Raw genomic sequence first — 26,618 nt, forward strand, 5'->3', positions numbered from 1 at the left:
TGTAAAATTGCTCTGAAGCTGTGATCATTAGAGAACATGCCAGTTCACATGTAAGGGCCTGAACATTCGAACCTGGAACACAGAACTGTGAGGCAGACGCGCTAACCACTCACTCACCATGCTGCTGCTTCTCAAATAACATTTAAATAATTATAAATAAACAATAAACGCTACAAATGTTTTGACTTTTCTTAGATGCATTTATACTATATTCATTGAAGCGACACTGCCCGTACGGTTGGTCCTCTTCAGCTTCCGTACTTTTGCCCCCAAGGTGCGGAAGTGTTCTTGTGTTCTGAAGAACACAGCCAGGGCTGCTACTGTTTTTAGTGCGGCGCTGCTAGGCTAACGAGGCTATTCCGCGTCCTTGTTTCTCCAGAGCGGTGTCATCATTCATCTCGACCGGCCACAAGAGGACTATTATGTGAGCTCGGCGGCCAAGTGTGGCAGCACCGTGCGAACGGGTGAGAGATGGTCTCCTCGTTGCTACAGCTAGTTTTTAGCATCCGAAGATGGAGCCACCTAGCCTGGCAGGATAGCTCCTGGTCGCCTCTTTATCAGTCAATAAAGCTTGCAAAGATGCAGGAAATGCCAACGGTTTACGTATTGTTCAAGTTGCAAATACTTGGCCACCACTGTAGTGTTGGCTTTGTTTTATATGCATTGCTCAGTTGACCACCTGTTCTGTTGTTTACACCTTCTTGTTTTCATTCGATAGCCACCATGCGACTATGTCTTCGCCAAACTAAAATCGCAATGTGCTCATAAATTGAGTCAAACAACTACATGGTAAACCTTGCATAGTGCAACGAAATACTTGATTAAACCTTCTGCCTTTACAAAGGTAATCATAATCAGATTAATGTGCACTGAGGTGTTACTTTAGCTGTGTGTTATTGTAATTTGCAGTGGTTCACGACTACGTATTGACATGTATTCATAATATTGGGGATTGGGGGTATTTTGTTGCCACGAGGCAGCACGGTGCATTAGTGGTTAGCACATCTGCTTTGCTGTTCTGAGGTTCAGAGTTTGAATCTCACTGAAAGTCAGCCGGTCTAGGCTGCAGCTAATTTCTGACCCTAATAAACATAAGCAATGGATTGAAGTTCCACTGTGCTTCAACATTGACCTCATTGTGTTACCCTTGAAATACTTAGCTCTTGTCCTGATGTGGCTCGCTCTCAGCATTTCAAATTAAACATATTTTATCCAATTCCTTTCTAGAGGTTTCTCGAGTCATCTATATGGGCCATCTTCTCTCGAAAAATGGTTACCGTCTGAAGAAGAAGACACGCAAGCAACATCACAGGAAGAAGAAGAAGAGGAACTGCTTCCTGCAGGGGCCTTGCATGCTGTGCTTCATCATCCACAGCAGCAGCAGCGGCGGCGGTTTCAACGAGGACAGCGACCCTCTGGAGGCCGGCGTCAACGGCAGCGGGTGCCGTCACAACAGCGTCACCGGCATCACCGTCCCAGGCGTCGGCGCAGTCGGAATCAGCGCAGCGGCAGCTGCCTCTAAGCTCGCCGAGCGGTACGCCACACTTGCATCTCCCGAGGACTGCTCCAAGTTCCTGCTTTCTCCACCAGAGTTAGCTATTTGGGAAGGGCAGGGGAGGAGCCTGTTGTCAGCTGTACCGGCAAAACTCATTCCACCGCCGGCTCTTTTTCGGACTGCTGGCGTGTCTGTGACTGTGCCCATTCCTGTGCCTGTACCCGGCTGCACCGGTGACTACGCCGAAATGGTAAGAGGCTGATGAAACATTCATCTAGGGCTAGGGCATTTTGGCTTAAAAATGAAATATTACTTTTTTTTTCCATGAAAAGACAATTTCAGATTTAGATTTTTAGTTGCCCCTTCACCTTGGTTCTTAAACTTTTTTTTTTACAGCAAGCACCACTTGAAAGGATCACATTATCATACACTAGCATTCATAGGCGGAAGTGTTCTAAAAAATTGATATCATTAGTCAGTTAAGCGCAGTTTGAACATTGCACTTTGATGTAAAAAATTATAAAAATGAACTAGATGATGGTTCATTTAAAATGTATTTCACATTAAAGTTGAATATAAATTGCACCTAAATAACAGGGAAAAAAACTGTTGGGAAAGTGAACCATACTGAGGCTGTAGCTCTTTGAAAAAAATTTACAATAACACTCAAAATGTTGCCTTTTCTTTTTTTTCTTATCATACGCAAAACAAAAGATTGAAGATTGAAAAGATTCAGCTTATCTTGTCTGTTCCTTAGCGAAGAATTAAAGTTGCTAAATTGAGCCTGTGTGTATCTCCCTGTACGTAGGTGTGTAAGAGGAAGTGTTCCGAGGTCCAGAGGTGCACGCCTTGCAACAAGCAGCCACGCTGTGCCTTCTCTGCCCCTGATGCTAGCATAGAAAACGGAGGAGTGGGCGGAAGCGTGGGCGAGGCTTCCTCAAACTCCCAAACCGGCCACTGCCACCTTCCCATCCGCCCGTTGCCCTCTTCCTCATCCTCTTCTCCATCATCCTCATCTTCTTCAACCGCGGCCGACGGCTGCTGCGGGTCGGCTCTTCAGGTGGAACTGACCCCCAGCTCGGATTTGTCCCCCGCCAGCCTGCAGCACAACGACGACTGCCAGGCCAGAGGCTCTGATGCCGCTGATCCATTAAGTATCAATCATCTGCCTTCTTCCATCCTTCTTAAGGTCAGCAGTCGTGCAAGACTCGGCTAAGTTTGATATATTTTTTTAAAGATGCATTTCCATCATTAACAACCTTCTGTGTCATCACAGGTTCTCTCGCATTTGACTGTGAAGGAGCGTTGCCTGTGCGCCTCTTTAGTTTGCAAGTACTGGAGGGACCTTTGCTTGGACTTCCAGTTCTGGAAGCAAATCGACCTCAGTGGCCTGCAACAAGTAAGTCAACACAGAGGACATACAGTTTAGTATACAGTGGGTTCTTTTCACCATAAGAATTAATGTAAAATGAATTAGAGTGAAAATCTATTAGAAATTGATGCCTCCTCAAAAAAGGGATTTCTTATTACCTACAGATGCCACAAGATGGGGACAAAGAGTCAACCCCTCCAAAAAAATTATTAACAATAATATATTCTATGCAGCCCCACTAATCTAAATACGGTAGTTTGGTTAATATTACGTTACTTGAATGTGAGTTAAGCAGCAAAATCTAACCGTTTTAATCAATATCAGAAGGCGGCCATTTTGCCACTAGCTGTTGAGTGAAAATGACATCACAGTTGCTCACGTCTCGGGTAACAACCAATCACAGCTCAGCTTCAGAAAACAGGTCAGCGGTGATTGGTCGTCGTCTGAGCCCTGAGCAACTGTGCTGTCATTTTCAGGCAATGGCAAAATGGCCGCCTCCTGACGTTGATAAAAACGGATGAATTTTGCTGCTTAAGTCATATTCCACAAACACAATATGGATCAGAATACTGTGTTTAGACTAGTGGTGTTACATAGATCATATTGTAAAGAAATGTTTTCGGTTAATTTTCTCCTAAAAAAAAATCTGATCAACTCAACGTTTGGGTTTTGTCTTTAAACACTTTTAAGACAATTTGGCCGGACACCAATGAACAGCAAAATGACAGCAAGTGGCAAAATGGCCGCCCCTTGAGATGGATAAAAACGGCTGGATTTTGCTGCATAACTCATATTCCACAAATGTAATATTAATCAGAATGTCATGTTTAGACAAGTGAGGTCACATAAAAACATGTCAAGAAATGTTTAAGGTTGACTTCCCCTTTACAGCGTAACGATAATTGAAAAGGTGTTGGAGAACTTCAAATGTTCAGAGTGGCAACTTACAGATGGGTGTGCTCAAGTCAAGGAGTCCAGCATTTTATTTGGACCGATTTAATTTTTAACACCCTTTTTGCTATTTACACGCATTAATAAATGTTTGAGAATGTAAACACATTATAAATGCACACTAGAGAAGCCTAAACAAACCTTCAATTTGACTTTTGTCTCACATGAGATGCATTTGAGGACTAACCACAAAGCAGGACATCTCAAAGGCAGACTAAAAAACATAATAAGGAAGTTAAACCAAACAACACCATCAAGATGGCATCAAAGTAATAGTTTTTACACCGAATTGTTGAGTTTCTCAGCGAATACCAGAAGGTAGGTTAACAAACTGTAATCTTTTGCCTTTCCAGGTAAACGATGATCTCCTGGCAAAAATAGCCTCTCGAAGGCAGAATGTGACCGAGATAAATATCTCGGACTGCAGGGGGGTCCATGACCACGGAGTCTTCTCTCTGGCCTCGCAGTGTCCCGGCCTGCAGAAGTACACGGCATACAGGTGCAAGCAGCTGGGGGACATTTCCCTGGCTGCCTTGGCTGCACACTGTCCTCAGCTGCTGAAAGTGCACGTGGGAAACCAGGACCGACTGACAGACAGGGCTCTCATAAAGGTATTCATCTGAATATATTGTCGCCCCAAATGTAGAAAAACAACATTTCTTACTTCCATTGTCTGTTTGTGTTAGCTCGGCGAGTGCTGCAGTGAGCTGAAGGACATTCACCTGGGTCAGTGTTACGGGATCAGCGATGAAGGCATGGTGGCTTTGGCCAAAGGATGCCACAAACTGCAGAAATTGTACTTGCAGGAGAACAAACTGGTCAGTCCTGTTTTTTGTCTCAATGCTGTTTTCTGCTTTTCATCATGAATGTAGAGGAGCGACAGTGCGTTCGTCTGTTTTTCTTCATGTTGTCATGGTCTTCTGTCGTAATGGATGTCCTCGGACGGCCTCCCCTGCTTTGAACGCTGTTGAAATGTTGGTTTATTTGTGTTTGCTGGGCTTTTGCATCCTTTTTTGTCACAGCACTATTTTCATCTTTGTGGTCAGCAGGGAGCATATTTGATGCTTTAGAGCAGCAGGGACTTTTTTTTTTTGAAAGACAATTTTTCACTGACCCGCTGGGTGGGGATCTGAGTTTGGAATTATTGATCTTATTTTGTTATTGCACGGATTAAAAAAAAAGAAAGTTTTATTTATTGCCACCCTTCAACCAAGGTTATTTTAGGTAACAAAAACTAAAGAAAAATTTAACAACAATTTTGTTAACAAAATAAAATAAACTACTGAAACTACATTACATAAAACTAACTGTAATTATTGCTAAAATGTCCCTTCGTTTTAGTCTTTGGTAATTAATTGAATGCATGAGCCTTTAGGGATAATTTTTAAATGTGATTTTAAGTATATTTATTTTGATATTAACCGGAATAAGGACGTTTGAAAGTGCGTCACAAAAAAGTGACGTCATCTAGCAGCAGCCAATAGAAAAGCACCTTGAGATGAAGTCGTTCATAGGCGACAATTTTGCGTGCTTGACTTTTGGCTCCTATGGCTCGACTCACCTGCTTTTGCATTTAACTCAGCCGAAATGCAACACTAGGTAAAAAATTTGTTACTTTTTTCATTTTACAATGGTGTTTATTAAATCTTGCGCACATTACACATTAAAAAAAAAGAAAAACTAATTCAAACTAAACTAAAACTAAGCATTTTTTTAGATAACTAAAACTAATAAAAGCTAACAGAACCATCCTGAAAACGAATTATAACTAACTTGAACTTAAACTTACTCAAAACAAAGCAAAACTCAAAACGAAATAAAAACTAACTAAAATGAAAATTCCAAACTATAGTTTAATAATAAGAATATTGAATTAAAAGTTGGATATAGTAGTGTGTTTAGGCACATAGTCCATATAAAAAAAAAAATCATTTTCTTTTTTATATTTTCCTTTAATATACTGAATAATATTGATGATTTCAATATTGCTATTATTATTACTACTACTACTACTACAAATATTTTTTTTTTAGGCACACATCCATCTTAAAGTATATAATTGCAGTACTGTAATTACATAAAAGATTAGGCACAAATCAACGTTGTATGTAGGTTTATCATTAATATAATTATATCAACACTACTACTACTATTAATAACATGAATGTTGATGGCTGATTTAGCTCAGCATTGCTTGAATATCCGTCAGTCCCTCCATTCATTCTCTGAACCGCTTATGCACAATATGGAGTGTGCTATTCTTCAGTTTACCACTAGATGGGGCTATTTGACTCTTAAAAAAAAAAGCCAGTCCGTTGCATTCTTCCCCCTGTCACAGACTGTATTCATAGCAGTGCAGTGCAGAGTTGAGTGTTTCTTTGCCAAATGGCTATCACGAAACCCCTTTTATTGGTCATTTGGCTTCTTGTTTCCGGACTCTCGCATAGAAATAGAATATAACTGCTCATTTGTCATGTCGGCCCCTAAATCCCTTTCATTTGTCTCTTCTTTCCAAAAGTAAAACCATGAAGATCTTGATGAATTATCCCACTCACGATTGTTAACAATAGCTCAGTTTGTTAAAAGCCCATTCATCAACTTAATTGTACCACATATTAGGGATAGCCTCTTGCTGAGAGATGAATATTGCTTCTATTAACATTTCAGCACAGCAGTGTGCATCGCAGACGTTTTTCAGATGTGAGGCTCTTTTCCAGCTTAGATAAGAAGTCCGAGTAAGAATTATTATGTCTAGGCTCGCTGGCTACTCAGACAGGCTGTACTCAGACAATTAAAACAATTCAAAATAGTAAAGTAACCTTATATGAGATCATCTTCTTTACGCGATCTGCTTTTAATATGGGTGGTGTGCTTTTACAATGCTCTCCTCTTTCGTTTCCTCTAAACTTGATTACCGGTAAGCAAAGCGCCACAGGATGTTTTCTGTGAGGTCTTTCAATCACCTCCCCCTTCTTTTTTGCCGTTCTTCTCTTTCCTCTTGTCATCATTTGTGGGGTTTTCTCTTCCGTGCTGGAGGGTCTTCTTTTTGTGTTAGTTGCGTGTCCAGTTCTTTTGCTCATGTATCCTTTAAAGAAATGCTCCAAACCACTAATAGCAGCGCTATCGCTAATCACTAGTCACATCGTTAGGTACACTTGTACCGGATTTAATGAGTGTAATTTGATGAGGAGTTTTGTCCCGAGTTTTCCGGCTTCCTCCTGCATCCCAAAAAACATGAATGGTAGGTGTTGTGTTGTCCGTAGCAGTTGACAAGTAGAATTTGCTACTCCACATTGGCGTTTAAAATTGACCAATCCCTAATCATGCGTTTTTGGCAGCTCTTTTTTGTGTGTGGGGGGTTGATTTTCAGAGGACTTATGACTCACCTGTCTGCTGCCATTGCTGGACTATAACCCCTCTGTTGAGCAGCAAAATGTCTGCTCAACAAGGCAAAATCGCCTTCATTAGAGGGATACTTGAATCATTGGGCCATTTTCAGCATGAATTATTAACTCATTCACTGCCATTCACGGTTATAGACGTCAAAAATTAATTAAGTTCAACTTTTTTTCCCCCTTCGTTTTGTTAACAAGAGTATGAAAAACTTGATTTTTTTTTACTTGTATATTTAGAACAGATATAAAATTAGTGATTAATCATGAGTTAACTAGTGAAGTCATGCGATTAATTACGATTAAAAAATGTAATCGCCTGACGCCCCTAATTTTTTCTTTCCTTTTTTTAAATCGTGTCAGGCGATTTACATTTTTGATTGTAATAAACTGCATGACTTCAATAGTTAACTCGCGATTAATCACACATTTTTTATATCTGTTCTAAATGTACAGTAATTTTCTTTTCTAGGTTTTCATACTCTTGTTAACAAAAGTGGAAAAAATGTTAAACCAATAGAAATAGTTCAAATAAATTGTTGACGTTTATAGCCGTCAATGGCACTGAATGAGTTAATAATAATTAATTTGATAATTTCATTATTTTTCATGGACAATTCTTTAAAAATTATTTTTTTTCCATTTGCTGTCGACTGAAGATGACATCACCTGTGCTGAGGAAATACGTAACGACCAGTCATGGATCACCTGTTTCCTGAGTTTGGTCAATAAACTGACTATCTATAGCTAATATAGCTAATATAGCTAGCTATTTAAATTTTCACTTTTAACTTTATAAGAGATGCTGCTGACACTGGGAACTTCCTTCACTTATTTTAGTTTGGGAAAAAAAAAGTAAAAAGTTTTCAGTTATGTTGAAATTTTGGGAAATTTATTTAGCGAGCTATTTACTTTTTATTTTTTATTTTATTCAAATTAAGACATGCTGCTAGACGAAAGTTGATGTGGTGGCAGCATGGTGACCTAGTGGATAGCTTGTCTGCTTCACATTTCTGGGGATTGGGGTTCAAATCTCATCTTTGAACTTCCTGCGTGGAGTTTTTTTGTGTTCTCCTCGCGATTGCGTGTTTTTCATTTTATTTTAATTTTTTATAGGGAGATTCCAAAGAAAGGCATGTTATGGTCATTGAAGACTCAAAATCAGGGGTGTCCAAGGATCATTATCTGACTTCTGCACAGTGTGCTGATGAGCTGGTCATTTGAATTGGGTGTGTTGGTGGAGGGAAACATTGAAAACATTCAGGATAGTTGCACTCGAGGACAGAATTTGAACACCCCTGCTCTAAATTATCAGTCAATGTAAATATTAGTGTGAATGGTTGGTTGTCTATATGTGCCCTGTGATTGGCTGGTGATCAGTCCAAGTTGTACTCTTGATTTCCGATTTCTTGTTGTGTCTCCAAGTTTATTGAATGATTAAAAAATGACAGACCAAGTGTGAGTTGCGAGTGACGCATTGTTAGGGAAGCGGATGGCTGTATGGTGTCTCCGATAGCCCTTTTGGCAGCGACCCTGCATTCCTGATTGGCGCTCATCCACTATTTATGTCACACTTGCTTTTATGGCACTGGTTGCCTTTCAAGTCTTGTTTTCATCCTCTGAAGTGAGTGTTTCTCCCTTTCTCTTGCCCATTCTTATTCTGTTGTCTCCCATCACCTGGAAGGGCAAAGGCTCAGAGAATAACAAATTCCTCTTTTCTTCACTTTGCTTCAGCGATGGAGGACAGACAAAAATGAAACTTTTGGTGGATGAACTACAAACTTGCGCAATTTAACCCTCTGTCCGTCTGCGTTGGCAACTTCGCACTACTTTTCGTTTTCAATTAAACGCCCCTTTGAAATCGGCGGACATTTTTGCCCGAGAAGCACTTTTTCCTTTTTTAACACTCTCTTAAATGTGCTTTATCTGCTCTCCTGTCTTGTTAAAATCACAGAGCGTGTGCTTCATTTTCTTGCAAAAGGATTGAAAGAACACACCTACAAACACACACACTGATTATTTACAATTTTAATCAGTCCAGAATGTGAAAATGTGAGTGGAATTGCAGAAGCCCCGAACAAAGATTAGCATGTGCCCTCAATTTGGGGCTAATTACTACTTTGCATTTTCAATCAGAGCCTGTGCTGCTTTTGCCACATTTTTCCATCATTCTACGACACTTCTAAGGCTCGGACGATGGGAATTTATTTCTCTTAGCACAAACGGTGCGTGGATCAACAGAAACGGCGATCTGTCGGGGTGGGAAGCGTGTTTCTTGGCCACCTCTGGTCTGACGGCCTGTCAGCGGTCTTCGTTCTGCGGCCGTTGGAATGACAGCGAACCCCCTGACGGTCCAATCAAGCAGATTAAATTGTATATTGACACTTTCAGATTTAATTAACCAGATTATAGGGCCAGCAGAGTCAAAGGAAGTGCTAATGATAGCTGTCGCTTATTATGGGATCGCCCTTTTGACATACACTAACACACACAGGGGCCTTGTTTAAAAAAAAAAAAAAAAGAAATTTTGTCAGGGACACATTTTCAGGAGCTGATGAAGTGAACAGCTGCACTGGAATGTCCCGTGGAAACTTTATTCACATATTTCACTGTAATTACACATAAATAGAACCACTCTGAGCTCACACACTTGTACGGACAAATAGTGCATTGTGTGGTGCCGCAGCCCTCCCCCCATAGGGCGTGACTTTTTTTGGTTGACGTCGTGCCAGTTGACCGCTTTGAATTTAAAACCACCATACTGACCCGCATCCAGAGGCCAGATGAGGCTCGGGCATCTGATTGGTATGCCTCCTGGATGCTGATCTGGTGATGTGTTCTGGGCGCGTCCCACCGGGAGGGGACCCCCGGGTACGAGCCAGGACACGCTGGAGAGACTATGTCTCCCGGCTGGCCTGGTAACCGGTAACCTGGCCCTGGAGGAGCTGAGCGGGGTGGCTGGGGAGAGGGAAGTCTGGGCCTAGTCTTGGATCCGCCGTCAATCCTTGTGAAAGTAGACATAAGCTTTTTTTCCCCCCACAATTGAAAATGTTTCTGTGCTTTCGTCACAATACACTAAAGATCAACAATCATAGCATATTTTTTACCCTCCGAACAAAAAGAAAAGAAGCCTGTCCTGTCTAATACAGTGCACACCCAACCCCGCTTTGCTGCTGGGTCAACACAGTGCCGTAAAAGCCTTCATGTGAATTGCCAAAAGCCCCCATATAGACATTAAATCATTCGCTCCCAGCCATTTTCACTGAAGCAACCCCCTTCGCTCCCGGCTGTTTTACTGGATTTTGACTGATATTGCAAGGTCCACAAAATATTCTGTTCTATTGCTATAAAAGCATGGAACCTACCAAAAGAAAGGTTGCAGTCTCTTTTTTTCATCAGGAAAAAAGGTCTATTTCTATCTGTTTCTTTTTTTTTGCAGCAATTAGCATTAGAGAAGCAATGTTTTATCGTTATTCACAAACCTGTTGAAAACACTGGCAAAAAGAGCTTGTTGCAACATGGCCCTGGCCGATCTCTAACACTCTGCTGCCACCTGCTGGCCGTTTTTTGTATTAACTGCTATTGCTTTAAGCAACCTCTTCATGTCAGAAGCTGAATCAAAGCCTTCTGTATGCTCTAGCATAAAAATAAAACATAAAAAAATGTATAAATACGTTTTTGGGAGTGAAGGACAAAGAATTTAAAATGTATTTATACGTTTTTGCGTTTTAATTATTTAAAAACACTTTTGTAATTTCACTCGTGGAGGCACTACTTCATCACCAAATTATCATATTTGACTTAATTAGTTTGGAGAATATTTTAATTAGTTTCAGGATCCAGGTATGTGGACCATGTATCAGACACTTCACTTAACACAAAAATTATTTTTTTTATGTTTGTATGTTTTTTATTCTATCATGCCAAGTATAAATTGACTTTTTAAAAATCTGTTTAACTAATTAAAATGAAAACATGGTGACGGTTGTATAGCATATATAGAAGGGCAAAGAGGGAGAATTGCTGAAGGCTGTCGACTTCATGCATCATTGCTTTTTATTAACATTCTTAACTGTCAAGAGGTTGACCTTTTGAAGTATTGTGCAACTTTAGTGGCCTATGTTTTCCAGAAACTTTTGATGCAATTCGGAATCGTGCAACTTAAGGACATTTGCCGTCAGTGTCTTCCACTATCAATCTTCCACTATTGTTTTTAACTTATTCAGTTTTGAGTTCTATATATGAGAAATACTTTTCCTTTATTTATGTTTTTTTTTAAACCTTTGCAACTGGTGCAAGCATGAGTAGCATACTTTTTTTAATATATTTTTTTATTTTTATTTTTTAAATTGTGTGTGTTTATAGACTGATCAGTGATACATATTGTCAGTGTTGCAGGATATATTCAGTCTAATATTCAAAAGTTTTACTTGAACCGCTGCCACACTTGAAATTCCGCGTGTGTATTCGGAGGGAACAGCGCTTTCCTCTCTTCGATATCCTCCCTCAAGTGCTTCTACATCGATCTGTTTCCTCCAAAACGCCGGTGTTTGTGTGTGCGCGTGTTTGTAGCTGTTGCATCTTTTTGCCTGAAGAGTAATAAGATGCATTAATGAGCTCTGACTTCAACTTGGACACCCGGCTGCACTCAGACAAGGACACCGTCGATAAGTTCCCTCCGCTGGTCTGCCCACGAACAAAACACACTTTAGGGGGGGGGGGGGTTAGAGAGAGATAGAGGTAGAGGTAGAGAGAGCGAGGTAGAGAGAGCGAGGTAGACAGAGAGAGAGAGAGAGAGGTAGAGAGAGAGAGAGAGAGGGGTAGAGAGGAGAGAGAGAGAGAGAGGTAGAGAGAGGTAGAGAGAGCGACGTAGAGAGAGCGAGGTAGAGAGAGAGGTAGAGAGAGAGCAAGATAGGTAGAGGTAGAGAGAGAGAGAGAGAGAGGTAGAGAGAGCGAGGTAGAGAGAGAGAGAGCGAGGTAGAGAGAGAGCGAGGTTAGAGAGAGAGAGAGAGAGAGAGAGAGAGAGAGAGAGAGAGAGAGAGAGAGAGAGAGAGAGAGAGAGAGAGAGAGAGAGAGAGAGAGAGAGAGAGAGAGAGAGAGAGAGAGAGAGAGAGAGAGAGAGAGAGAGGAGAGAGAGAGAGAGAGAGAGAGAGAGAGAGAGAGAGGTAGAGAGAGAGAGAGAGGTAGAGAGAGAGCAAGATAGGTAGAGAGAGAGAGAGGTAGAGAGAGAGAGAGAGAGAGAGAGAGAGATAGAGAGAGCGAGGTAGAGAGAGAGAGAGAGAGGTAGAGAGAGAGAGAGGTAGAGAGAGAGGTAGAGAGAGAGATAGAGAGAGCAAGGTAGAGAGAGCGAGGTAGAGAGAGAGAGAGAGAGGTAGAGAGAGAGAGAGCGAGGTAGAGAGAGCGAGGTAGAGAGAGAGAGAGGTAGAGAGAGAGAGAGAGAGGTAGAGAGAGAGGTAGAGAGAGAGAGAGGTAGAGAGAGAGGTAGAGAGAGAGAGAGGTAGAGAGAGAGAGAGAGAGAGAGGAGAATTTGATTTTTTTCCTTTTGATTTTTTTCCTTTTGATTTTTTTAAGAGTTACAAGTCTGTGAAGCATGCCTCAAAAGCAATATTTTATCTTGGCGGTTCTGTTGCGGAGTTCGTTATGCCGGGAAATGATTCATGATCAACATATGGTCAAAGACACAGGTGGAATGGTTCATTAAAAATAAAGGTGAACACTATGGTGTGGCCTGGATGGTGTCTTGGAATCCTACAAGTCATTAAGTCATGGAAAGTCAGGACATTCTGATGAATGGCAAAAATGTGGGTGGCGAGTTAGAAAATGTGGTTGAAAACAGTTTTAGTTCAGCAATCGTGGAGAAAAATGTCAACAGCATCTCAGCTGTGCAAACCATAAAGGGATACTTGACTCATTGAGCCATTTCAACTGTAAAAATATATTTTGTCTATGATTAAAGTGATAACTTTATATTTCATGAATATATATATATATATATATATATATATATTATTATTATTATTATTTTTCCTCACTCACACAAACATGCACAAAGACAAACATGGCGGGTGAAGCGAACCCACGCCAACCTGCATCAAAGGCAAGTGACGGTTCCACGCCGCCACCTGGAGCCCATTTCATGAAGAATTAATACCTTTAAAAACTAATTTTGCCACTTGTTGTCGACTGAAGGTGACATCACCTGTGCTGAAGAAACAGGAAACAACCAAACATGGCTCAGTTTGCTGACCAAACCCAGAAAACAAGTGAACCACGATTGTTCTTCTTCAACACATCTTAAGTCAACAGCAAGTGGAATAGTGTTTTTAAAGGTATTATTTGTACATGATGATGATAATACTGCTGAAAATGGCTCAATGAGTTTAGTATCCTTTTAAACGACATTTGGTGCAACAAGCAAATGAAATCCATCGAAATGGACACCATTTGGAGTCCTAACTATGATACTCATTCAAAGCCTTTTAGTCTTTTCTGGACCCCCGCCCCACCCCACCCTATATTCATCCATTGTTTGTATTTGTTTAATCGATTGGAAGCTTTCATTTGACACCAGAACCAGTCAGGGTCTTTGTGTTTGCAGTTTTTGTCAGTCTCCTGCAGAGGGCGTTGTAAGACTGCATAGAAGCAGGAGCTTCATAATGTATGCTCTCAAATTCAAAGTTACTGTGGAAAACCACAATACTATTGGTTGCTTGCCTTCTATTCTAAAAGTTACTGTTATACATATTGTTTATATAAAAGTTTGCATGTAAACACTTATGCAATCCGTAACAAAATAACACAAATCTACTGAGCTTTATTATTTCCTATAGATTTAATTGTGAATCCAGCTTTTGTATTGATATCCATAAATGATTCCTGTAGTCTGTACAACCACCTCAATATGTGTTTGTGAAAGAAAGGTGTACCTAATTTTGTGGCTATCGAGTGTGTCTCGCAAATGGAATTGAGATGCAAGGTAATTCTTTTACTTGCGCAGTGGGTAGAAAGCACTCAACTATTACTGTATTACTTCCCTTGAGACGTTGGTGTTTTGCTGCCTTCCGCTGATTTGCTAACATTTTAAAAGCACACACGTAAATGTAATATTTTCCCATTTCTGAAACCAGCCTTGGTCGACCGCAACCTGCGTGACCTCAGTGTTTAAAGAGCATTGCGTTGTGTGTTTATCCGGCTCCAAATGGCGGCTGCTTTTGACACCTGGCCAGGGGATGTCACTGTGATTCATGGCCGTGTGTGACACCTCGCCTTTACGCCTCTTAATCCCGTTGCGTCTCTCGCTCTCTTCTTTTGTCCACTCACTGTCCCTCTCGCTTTCCTCCAGATGATGAGCCTGGCTTTTGTTTTGAGAAGGGCAGTGATGATGTCATCGTTTCAAATCGGTGGAATGGCGAGCTTTTAAGTTCAGTGGACATGTACAAATGCGCTGTGATGAATAATTGTCCTTGATGATCCGGTTGTGTTGGGAGGCAAAAACATGAGCGCGGAACACTACGGAGGAAAAATAAATAAATAAAAATTACTAGACTCTTTCTCTCACTAGTTACTTTATTGATTATGCTCAAAAGAGTGTTAGCGAGAGATGTTATTGTGATCGTAGTTTGTTTCTTTGTTCATTTGTTGCTTTGGGAGAATGACATAATGAGCGAGAGTTTTTAGTGCAAATCTGTATAAATCAATGATTTTTTTTTTTAAGCTGTTTGCATCACATTAATACAATTCTCCCTTATTGTTCAGTATTCAAATGGCGAAGTCCCATGCGTGTAGCGTGAACATTTTAGACATGTGATTCTCAAAGTGTGTTCGATATGCAGGCTCTCCTTTAGTGGTATTGTGTGCGTGTGGTATGTGGCCAAGTTTTTAGCAACGATGCATGAAACCGTTGTATCTCAAACACCATCTGACGACCAAACGCACGATGCAGTGGATTTTTTTTCTTCCAGGAAACATTCAACTGTTCATTTATAATGATTTGTTTAGGTAGAAGTGTTATTTAGCTTATGTGGAATACATTTTACTTTAATTATTAATTAAGTACCAAGTCTTTTTTTTCATGCTACTATATTTAATTACGGAGTTAATTAATTAAGTGCACACACGCACACACACATATTCACCCACATACAAAAAAATAAAAAATACAAAAAAAATTCAAATAAATAAATATATATATATATATATATATATATATATATATATATATATATATATATATATATATATATATATATATATACTAAGAAAAGTCTCTTTATTTCAATTTTTTTTTCAAAAAAGTGAAACTATGTTATCATAGGCCACCACACACACACACACACACACACACCATGTGCATTATTTTACAGTGTCTTGAACATTACCTTAAAAAAAAATGCATTACATTGCATTTTGTACTTTTTATTTACAGTTAATGTACTACTTGAGTAGTACAATACATTACAATTTTGTATAGTATGTTTACATTTAATCTATACAGATTTGATTTTATTATGGTAATTATTATTATTATTATTATTAAACTAATTATTTATGTATTTATTTATTTATTTATTTATCAAATTATGAACCAATCTAAAGTGTTGAAAATGGCTTTCTTTCTTTGCTGACACTTGCATGTTGTATGCAGCATTAAGTGGCTTTTAGCAGGACGGAAATCACCGTCTTGTTTACTGCCTCATTCTGATCAGAGCTCATGCTTCTGGTAGCAAAAACTGTCACTGGTCTCACCCCCCCCCCCACCCCCAATCTAGTTTTAACAGTTCAACCTTGGCGGAGGTCTGCGCTCCTCTATTGTAGTTTCCATCTTGTTTCATGCTCATGTCCGCCAACCCTCGTTCAATCACTCGCCGTCTTCTACCTGCCACCTCCCTGTCTGTGTGATTGAGAGGCCAAAGCCACTCTAATCACTGACTTCATTAGTGATGATTGATAAGCGGCAAGAAGGCATGTGTTTCGTGCCCATTTATTTACGCGGAGAACATGTTTTCCACCCTCTTTTTTTTTTTTTTTTTTTTTTGGTTTGCCTTCCACGCTGGGCTATATTACCATCTTGCTCTGTGATGCATTCAGGGGCTGGCCGGCAACAGAGGTTCAATACTCGGGGTAATGAATGTGTTTAATAAGCGCAGTGGGTCAATGGGCTTAATGAAGGTGTGACAGAAGATGGGGCTCGCAAAATGCTGCTGTAACGAGACTTTAACGAGCCTCCGGGGTTAACAAGGTCAAGAACTGTATTGGTGAGGGGATCCCAATTATGGTCTGCCCGTCTGTGTTTTCATCCCCTGTGCGGGCCTCTCATGGCTGGGCCTTTATGTTCTTTCTAGATTTTTTACAGTACCAACTGTTTTTGTCCTTAATCCTGCACTTTCTAGTAATAATAAGATTTTTGCAGCCTCTTAGCGTCCATTGTGGAAATTGTCAATTGTTTGAGAACTTCTTGCTATATACTGGCTGAAATGTCATGCGTATTGACAATTTAGTTGAAATTGGCACAAAAAAAACACAACACTATTTTCCCTAACCTTTCACCCTTAACTCTTTGACTGCCAGACGTTTTCAGAAAAGGGATGTCGCCAGTGCCAGCCGATTTAAGCATTTTGACTGATCTTTCAAGGTCCACAGAAAATTATGTGTTTGGACTATGGAAACACACATACTACCAAATGAAAGATTGGACTCTCATCTTTCATCAGAAAAAAAAGTTTGTTTCTACCTTATTCCGTTTCTGAGTAATCAACAATAGAAAATGGTTAGTTTCACCTCTGTTTTGAAACAAACGTCTTTTAACGTCTTTGGCACTCCTCCATAGGATTTTACTAAACGTTATTTAACGTTTTTGGCAGTCAAAGAGTTAAGTCCTTCACTGCCAGACATGTTCAGTGCAGAGTTCCCTATGTTGGCAGCCTTTTTTTTTTTTTACAGTATTTTGACAGATTTTTCAAGATCCTCAGAGTATTACTTTCTACTACCTACTACCTCTACTACCTCTGTTGGAATATGAGGTGTCTAAACATGTCCGACTTCCGACGTGTTGGCATTTCTCTTCCTCATAATTGACATAACCCCCATTCTTCATTGTCCACTACTGTACTAAAAAGCTGTTCTCGCAACACCGCCATCTTCATAGTTCTGTTAGTCATTACAGTGGTTTGCAAACCTGAGTTTCAGTCTGCTTTTATCATAAAATCTTTACAACTACAGGTATAAATGTTTTCCTAGTGTCACTCTTAACTCATTCACGCCCAGCCATTTTCACTGAAGCAACCACCTTCACTCCCTGCTGTTTTACTGGATTTTGACTGATTTTGCAAGAATATTGTGTTCTATTGCTATAAAAACATGGAAAAAAGAAAGATTAGAGACTCTTCTTTCATCAGGAAAAAAAAAATGTTTTATATCTGTTTCCGTTTTGCAGCAATTAGCATTAAAAATATAGCTAAGTTTTATCATTATTTACAAATCTGTTTAAAACCGCTCTTTGCAACAGGGCCCTGGTTGATCTCTTATACTCTGCTGCCACCCATTGGCCGTTTTTGTAATAACTACCATTGCTTCAAACATTCTCTTCAGTTCAGAGGCTGCATCAAAGCCTTCTGTATGCTCTAGCACAGGGGTGGCCAAGTTCAGTCCTCGAGAGCCACTATCCAGCCTGTTTTCCATGTTTCTCTCCACTAACACACCTGATTCATGATCAGGATCGTTGTCAGGCTTCTGCAAAGCTTGCTGATGAGCTGATCATTAGAATCAGCTGCGCTGAAGGAGGAAGACATGGAAAACAGGCTGGATAGTGGCTCTCGAGGATCGAACTTGGCCACCCCTGCTCCAGCATAAAACAAAAACATAAAAAATGTAAAAGTACATTTTTGGGAGCAAGGTAATATTTAAAATAGAACATATTTATACGTTTTTGGGAGCAAATTAGTTAATTATCAAATCCAGTCAATGAAAAAAAACAAACAAGTAGTTAAAAATAAATCCTGTACCTTGATTTAAACAACAAATGTGAAAACAAGCATGATCACAATAAGGAGCCTTAACTAAATGAAATAACAATCGAATAGCATAAAAAACGCTTTAGCTAATTGTATCATTATTTTCATCCATTGGCCTGGTTGATGTCAAAAGGTTTTTTTAATTTTTATATATATATATATATATATATATATATATATATATATATATATATATATCCATCCATCCATCCATCCATTTTCTTGGCCGCTTTTCCTCACTAGGGTCGCGGGGGTGCTGGAGCCTATCCCAGCTGGCTTCGGGCAGTAGGCGGGGTACACCCTGAACTGGTTGCCAGCCAATCGCAGGGCACACAGAGACGAACAACTACACTCACATTCACACCTAGGGACAATTTGGAGTGTTCAATTAACCTGCCATGCATGTTTTTGGAATGTGGGAGGAAACCGGAGTACCCGGTGAAAACCCACGCAAGCACGGGGAGAACATGCAAACTCCACCCAGGAAGGCCGAAGCCCGGACTCGATCTCACGTCCTCTGCTATATATATATATATATATATATATATATATATATATATATATATATATATATATATATATATATATATATATATATATATATATATATATATATACTTGAACAGAAGAAAATAACAGCTCTTGTTTTTGGTACTTGGAGACCCCTGAGTTGTTTGCCACGTTTTTGCAACAGTATGTGGGCTCGGCTGAATAGTGTATGTTTTATGTGCTTTATTCGGGTGGGCAGGCACAAAAAAACAAACAACATGTAAACTAAGCAGTTCAAACAGTAACATTCAATATGTTGCAATGCCTGTGTTTTCTAGTCTTGACATAGTTTGCGTTGGTGTGCAGCATCACATTGTGTCTCCTGTTAAGTGAACGTTTATTCACTTAATTTGTCAACCTGCCTGCTTTATATTTATATGAAGTTTTCCAAAGTGCTGTGCAACTGGATACAAAACACTAAATAATGAATTCATTCATTTTCAGACGAGACAAATGTGTTGCTTCTGCTGAATTCTGGGCGGAATTGTCATGTGGCTATGCAAACGAGGGCTTTGTGGTGCAGTGTTATGTTGTGTATTCCTGAGTGAGGCCAAGAGCTAAATGAGTTTTTTTTTCATGCAGTAATATGAATACTGCAAGCATTTTTGTTTTGCAACCGCATCAAAAATAAGAATAATAACAAAATATATGTGGCATCTGTAAGAATAATCACAATAACATTTTCATTTAGCATGTTGTGTGGTAACAAGTGAGAGTGACATTGTCAGCCTGGTTAGAATTTGAACAAAATACATTTTGCTTTTATCTTTTTTTTTTTAATGCTTGATACGAGACAGATGTTTTCAATACTATGGTTACATGAAATGAAGCAACAAACAAAGGGGAAAAAACATTTGAAAGTGAAACCAACTCAACTGAATTTCTCACAACTCACTGGAGAGGTTTGTGATTTATTTGTGTTTATTCTTCTCAGCGCAGTTTTCTTCCTGCAACACTCGCGCGCGCACACACACACACACACACACACACACACACACACACACAAGAATGCACAGTTTCTAGATGGTCTGGATTGGGTTTGCTCTGGGGATGATTTTTTTTTGTTTTACCCCAAATGTAACTTTGGTAAGGCGAGTTGTTACATTGTTTTAATGCGGCGGCAGAGCTATACCGTCACAATGGCTTTTTCTAGCTACTGCTGTTATTAGCGTTGTATAGTCAACATTATGATGCAGAATTTACTTTGGGTAATTCTCAGCTCGACTCAACTTTATTTATTGAGCGCTTTCACAAGAGCTGCAGCTGTAACAAAGCACTTTACAGGACTGTGTGTCTTTGTGGTTTACCGCGACATGGACACTCGCACTCAATGCTACACTCCCCCTTTTGTGTTTGTTGTTTATCTGTAAAGTGTCTTTAAATGCGCTATATAAATGTAATGTATTATTATTATTGTTACTATGTTTTATACCATTCTGTTGGCAATCCGATTGCTCAAAGTGTTTTTTGAATGTCTTTGTGTACTTAGCATTCATACCTTTTCCTAATTACCGTTACACCATTTTGAATGTTTTTTTTTAAGGCTTCCACTTTTCACGATTGGCCTCAAAATTTTTCGCCTCCAGTTTTTCATTTTTTCATACAGTATGTATGTGTGTGTGTCAGAAAAGTTCCAGGATTGGTGTCACAAAAGTTACATTTCAAACTCAAACCACAAACTACGAGTTTCCCCCTTCAATGTAATCACCCTGGAGTATATAACTGTGACCTCAGCTCTCGGCAGCCATTGAACTTTTTTCCACATGCTTTTAAATACATATTGTGTGTTAGGTTGTCAAGCAATGAGCAGTGTGAGTAATGATGAGACCAATGAGACCAGACTTGCTAGGAAAGTCATTACCCATGATAATTCATGGATCTTCGAGTACAACCAGTAGCCAACAGTTGAAGAGTCCAATGGCGCCAAGGCCGAAAGCAAGACAAAGTCCAAACTCTAAGTCATGTTTTACCGCATACTTGGATGTGAATGGCATCGTCCATTTTGAGTTCTGGCCAGATGATCAACCAGCACGTCTAGAAAGAAATCTTGCAGAGTTTGCTTTGTTCAATGTGGCAGGACAACATGCGTGCTAAATGCCACGAGCGCTCCACAATTCTTGGTTGAAGCAAATTGCCGTGCTGGAGAAACCGCCCTACTTTCTCTGTGTAACTTTCCCCACTGCCATTAAGGGGACACATTTTGAAAACGTGAACAATATCAATATGGCCGTGACGACAGATACGAGTCCCGGAACTTTTCTGACACTACTAATTGAGACATAGGCCACTACTAAGCCTCCTCCAATCAGGCCAGTCCTATACTAGTCCTCTCCAATTCCTTCCAGGCATATCCCAACCTTCTGACATCTGCCTCTAGTTCCCATCACCAGGTTTTTCTTGGAAAAAACCCAAATCCTTCTGCCCTGTGTTTTCTGTGCTAACTTTATGATGTTTTGGGTTAGTTTTAAAAAAAATGTGTCCGAGATAGCGCCAGCGTCTCTTCATTAATATCAGAGGTGTCAAATCCAGGTCCAAAAAGTAAAAAGCCTGCCAGTTTGGCTTTAGCCTAGGTGCTAGCTAGCTCTCTAGCTAGCTAAGCATCAGAGGCTAAAGCCAAACTGTGGCAGGTTTTTTACTTTCTGGACCTGGATTTGCCACCTCTGATTATTATAGTCTTATAGAATAGAATATAGAATATTCTTAATTAGTTGTTAGCGTTTATAAAGGCCTGAATGTTTGTAGTTATGGTTACGGTGGTTCTCGAAAAAGGACATGTTTTCTGGTATAGCTATACAAATTATATCTATTACATAAAGAATTACTTGTCAGCATTCTGAATATTTAATGGTGAGAATAATTAAATGTTAATCCCTGAGCGGCCCGACTAGTTCAACTTATACAGGAGTTCCTGCTCACGTCGTTTCCGCTCACTTCATCGCTGTTGGGTTCATACGAGTTTATTTATTCATTTACATTTCAATCAGCGTTGTGAGAACGGCTCGTGGTTCGAGCCCATTGCACACACCTGCAATTGACTCGACAACTACTGTATATTCATATTATAAGTCTTGTTTCTCCGACTCGTGAAGTCAACCTTCAAATCCATCTTGTATTACATGCTTCCACTTGTCCAAATTTAGTGGGGTTTTTTTTTCCCACCAATGCCTTCCACCCACTCATGTCTCCTTATTCTTCTGCGCTTCCTCTCCCTTCAGCGTCACCGTTCCGCCAGTGGGACGTCCCACAGTTCATTTCTTTGCCCGGTGTTTCTGGAGTGCTAGCCCGTTATGAATCGTTGCATCCAGGGAGCCGGTCGATTAATGGTGCACTTAGCCTGCGCTAATTAGCGCAAGATGTAGACGTGCGGATAGCGTCAGGTGACCCTCGACAACCTCTGACGCGTAACTCACTTCACATCACTTGGCGACATGGCAGAGTAGACGCCACGTGTGTTACTGTGGTCTAAACATGGAGGTGGATATTTGGCCATAAGCACCAGGCATTGCGGAGAAAGGCTTTCTCTTTGAATCTTGTTTACATTCTGTTGTTAAATGACTGACCTTTTAGGTACAGTATACCCTTTTGGGTGCTATGGCTACTGCGTTAGTGGTAGGCTAAGGCATAACACAAGTTACATAGAAATTTGGAAGCCTGTAAATAATCAAAAGCAACCCAATAATACTCATTCTAGAGACATCTGACTAATCATGTCCCTGTTATATTTTTAAATCGTAAAAGATTTGCAATGGGCAGTGACCATTGGGAATGTAATACAGTATAAACTTAGCAATAGCTTTCACATAAGTAGTTTGCCAAATAAAAATAGCTTAATTGCTTTTGTTTGCACTTTGTTGTTGCATTATTTGTTTAGAGGTTCAACAGAGCGCTTTTGTGATTACTTCAAACCACATTCATCGGCGCTGCCGATGGGGACAAATCAGCGCTTTTCAGCTCGGTGTTAACTTCCTGTTACCAGTCTTTGTAACTAATTAAAACTCACATCCAGGTTTTCCCTCTGTCTTTCAAATTGCTTACCTCCTCTGAGAGCACCCACTGTTCTAAATCCGCCTCCCGCTTTTCACACCCGGCACACCAGTGTGAATTTGGCTTGGCTAAATTTGCACTCACTTAAAAGTGAATTTGGTGAAAAGAAAGTTTTATCCCCGGGCACCCTTAAAGCGAGAAGGCAGACTCAGAGGGTTGCCTGGCTAGCTGTCCTACTGCATCATGTTCTTTGGAAAGTAAACTGAATGTGTAAGTGACAGCAACTGATTTGCATTTAGATAAATTGCTGGGGATGTGAGAGATGCATATGGTGGCCCCCTTCTACCGCCACCACAGGATATTATGTATGTGTGTGTGTGTTCTCTCCAAAATGAAAATTTGAGCTATTGCTGGAAGTAAATCTAAGTGTTCGTCCGCTCGAAATAAAGTGTGTGGTAGACCTTTTTATCAGTACACGAGGCACAAATAATGACTAATATGAAGTGACTGCGCAGGACTGGTGGCTGCTTGAATGCAGTCACATATTTAGTTGGTTTGTTAGACATCGCAGAACTGCTCAGGATACCGTAATTCAATTTCCAACATCTGTCCTTCGTCTCTCATAATGAATAATGACATAGAAATATTGTACAGTACATTGTGTCCAGAAGCTTCCATTAGTTTGATTTTACAGCCTTCCCAAGCCTCCTCAAATTTGATTCTTCTCGAGTGAGTGCTTAAGTTTACTGCTTTTTTTCCTGTAAAATATGGCAAAGCACAATATCTTAATTCTCACATCTTTTTAGCACTCAGTAGGGTGCTCGTGTCCGCCAAGCCACAAAAAAATTATGCCAGATAAGAGTAAATTCTTCCCTTCTGGCTTCGTGGCTACTGTTATGATTTATTATGCGAAAAAAAGTAGAGCAGGAAACAAGCAAGAGTGGTTGTAGATTTGAACAGTTTTAAGTTGTGGTGGGCAATGTTCCACTTCCACCCCTGTAGTGTTTCCCAATATTTACTGAGTCAGTTGCACTAACTTTGCATGAGAAAATTCTTGTATACTGATCTAATGATGATCTTGTCATCATTTCTTACAAATGTACTTTATTCAGTGTGAAATCTAAACTCCTTCATGTCGCTATGCGCTTGATGGAGGCAATAACCTATCAATTAAGCGAACGTTAAGTCAGAGTAGCATCCGTTGTGGTTTTTGTGCTCTGGGCTTGGAGAATGGAGTGCAATTGAGGAGAGGCCACTGGTGATTGACAGCGAGTGCTGACTGTGGGCAGAAAAGGCTGCAGAGGCTGTAAATATGAAGCCAGCGCGACAGGTAAAGGTCAGTTTGCGTGTGTAAGAGAAAAAAGGCTGTTAAACAGCTGCTTGTTTTTGTTTTTTCAGTACTTGTGAGACTTTATTTTCTACAGGATTAGCATTTCTGTTCTGTACGTTGTAAAGTAATGCACAATAAATAGACTGACACTCTTGTCAGTATTCAGGGTGTTTTGTCAGTGTGTTGTATACAATGTAATAAAAATACATTCAGTATTTCAAAGAACATGTTGTTGATCAGTTGTTGCAATTTGATATTAAATTGCGTATGAAATCTAATGAAAACCTTTCATATATAAAAAAAAAAAGCCAAATTTTCTATATATGTGATGTTAACTCTTTGACTGCCAGACATTTTCAGAAAAGGGATGCCGTGGGTGCCAGCCGATTTAAGCATTTTGACTGATCTTTTGACTGATCTTTCAAGGTCCACAGAAAATTATGTGTTTGGACTATGGAAACACACATACTACCAAATGAAAGATTGGACTCTCATCTTTTATCAGAAAAAAAAGTTTGTTTCTACCTTATTCCGTTTTTCAGTAATCAACAATAGAAAATGGTTAGTTTCACCTCTGTTTTGAAACAAACGTCTTTTAACGTCTTTGGCACTCCTCCATAGGATTTTACTAAACGTTATTTAATGTTTTTTGGCAGTCAAAGAGTTAATAAATCAGGGCCTTGTGTCTTTTATAAGCCTAACATAGATATTTTTGGAATGTGGGAGTAAGGTGGAGTACCCCAACAAAATCCGTGCAAACACTTGCAAAACTGGAGTCAAAAAATGAAACCAGGAAGTAAGAACTGTGAGGCAGTTATGCTAACCATTCCGACTATTGTGTAGTCTTAAAAAAAAAAACTACATAAAAAATGAATTGCCCAAAATTATGCAGGAGAGAAAAGATCATTTGTTTGCTTTGTCTGGATTTTTTTTTTAACAGAATGTATTCTAATAAATTAAAAACATGTTTTTGTATTAAAAAAGAAAAATTGGACTACAATAATTTTTTTTAAAGTAAATTATGGATGCAAGGCATCTGTTGTGATGTCACAAATATAATTGTCTAATATAGTGTAATACATTGTGATATAAAAAAAAAATCTCTTTCATATATATATATATATATATATATATATATATATTTATTTACAACCTGTACAAATGGATTGTTTATGGCCATTTATGTGTATTAAATAGGACGAGATCAACCGAGATGTTTTAGACAAAGCGGATTTCTGCTAAGTCATGAGAAGAGAGTTTTTAATCCAGCAGATGTACTGCGGAGCTCCCCATTTCTCTTTATTGATCACCTTTATTGATAATCGTAAACTGATGAGCTCTGAGTGTCTTGAGTGCAGGCCTTCCTGTCCGTGCTGGAGCCGTGCCAGTGTAACATGGGATTAGGATGGCAGGAGACAAACAGATTTATGTCCTGGCAACGTGATGAATCCCCCGTGCAAACACAGCAATACACAGCCAATATACAGTGTACACTTGCGTGGATGCTCCTGCTGTACCACAGGGCCTTCCCGTGGGACATTGTGTATTTCCGCAAATAGTGGCCTGGGGAGTTTATTTACACAACTTCAGATAGGAAGGAGGCCATTATTTGTACAAACACCTTTCTCTCTCGAATAATATTAAACATTGTTACTTGTGGATTACAGTTCATGCCAACTGAGTACAATAAAAGAAACATCAAGAACCAATGCAGACCGTATAGAACCAATAATTGCCCAGCACTCTAGAATATGAACATTGTTAAACACAAGACTGTTAATGTATGTAAAATGAACACGTCAGTCTCCATCACACAGAGAAGTAATTAATTGATTAAATCAATTAATTAAAAGTGTTCAGACTCCATACTTGAGACTTTTTTACGTTCCTTGGTAGGTACTGCTGTTTTGGTTAGCAAAAGAGTGCAGATGGCCTCAGCAGTTCAACTGGAGTCTATTCGTAATTACAATTAGTGACCGGGAGGTGTTTACTGTATATGTTGACTAATTGGAGCATTGCATCCAATAAAGAAGGTAGTTGGCAATTAGCAGCAGCCACCAATCAAATCTAACCTGCCAGATGACGTTAAGGAAAAATGGACAATTAGGCATGTTACAATATTCACAGTATTTAAAGGGCTACTTGACTCATTGAGCCATTTTCTGCAGTAAAAAGTTTATATTTTGTGCAAAATGAATTTGTTTAACTTTATTACTTTCCATGTACATCTAATACATCTTAAAACATTTTTTTCCACCTGTTGTCAACGACCAATAATGGCTCAATTTCCTGACCAAACCCAGAAAACAGGTGAGCCATGATTGGTCGTTAGCTACTTTCTCAGCACAGGTGATGTCATCTTCAGTCGACAGCAAGTGGAAAAATTTGTTATTACAGGTATAATAGTACATAAAAATAATGAAGTTATCAAATTAATTCTGGACAAAATTTTAACTTTTTACTGCTGCAAATGGCTCAATGAGTCAAGTATCTCTTTAAAAGTGCCTCAATATCATTATGGTCTTGTCTCTGTACA

The 26,618-nt window shown here is 39.6% G+C and overlaps 1 protein-coding gene across 1 annotated transcript in view; it reads left to right on the forward strand.

Annotated features, from left to right (window-relative positions):
* Nucleotides 1-175: 175 nt before the first annotated feature.
* The window catches only part of fbxl17 (F-box and leucine-rich repeat protein 17), a 253,101-nt gene continuing 226,658 nt past the window's right edge, over nt 176-26,618 (forward strand). The window contains exons 1-6 of the mRNA XM_077561895.1: nt 176-464; nt 1,228-1,745; nt 2,304-2,684; nt 2,772-2,894; nt 4,172-4,429; nt 4,505-4,636. Of these exons, the coding sequence (XP_077418021.1) occupies nt 1,248-1,745; nt 2,304-2,684; nt 2,772-2,894; nt 4,172-4,429; nt 4,505-4,636 (1,392 nt within the window). The 5' untranslated portion in view covers nt 176-464; nt 1,228-1,247. The remainder of the gene's footprint in view (nt 465-1,227; nt 1,746-2,303; nt 2,685-2,771; nt 2,895-4,171; nt 4,430-4,504; nt 4,637-26,618) is intronic.

Source organism: Vanacampus margaritifer, chromosome 3 (genome assembly GCF_051991255.1).
Source record: "Vanacampus margaritifer isolate UIUO_Vmar chromosome 3, RoL_Vmar_1.0, whole genome shotgun sequence".
NCBI classification, from domain to species: domain Eukaryota; kingdom Metazoa; phylum Chordata; class Actinopteri; order Syngnathiformes; family Syngnathidae; genus Vanacampus; species Vanacampus margaritifer.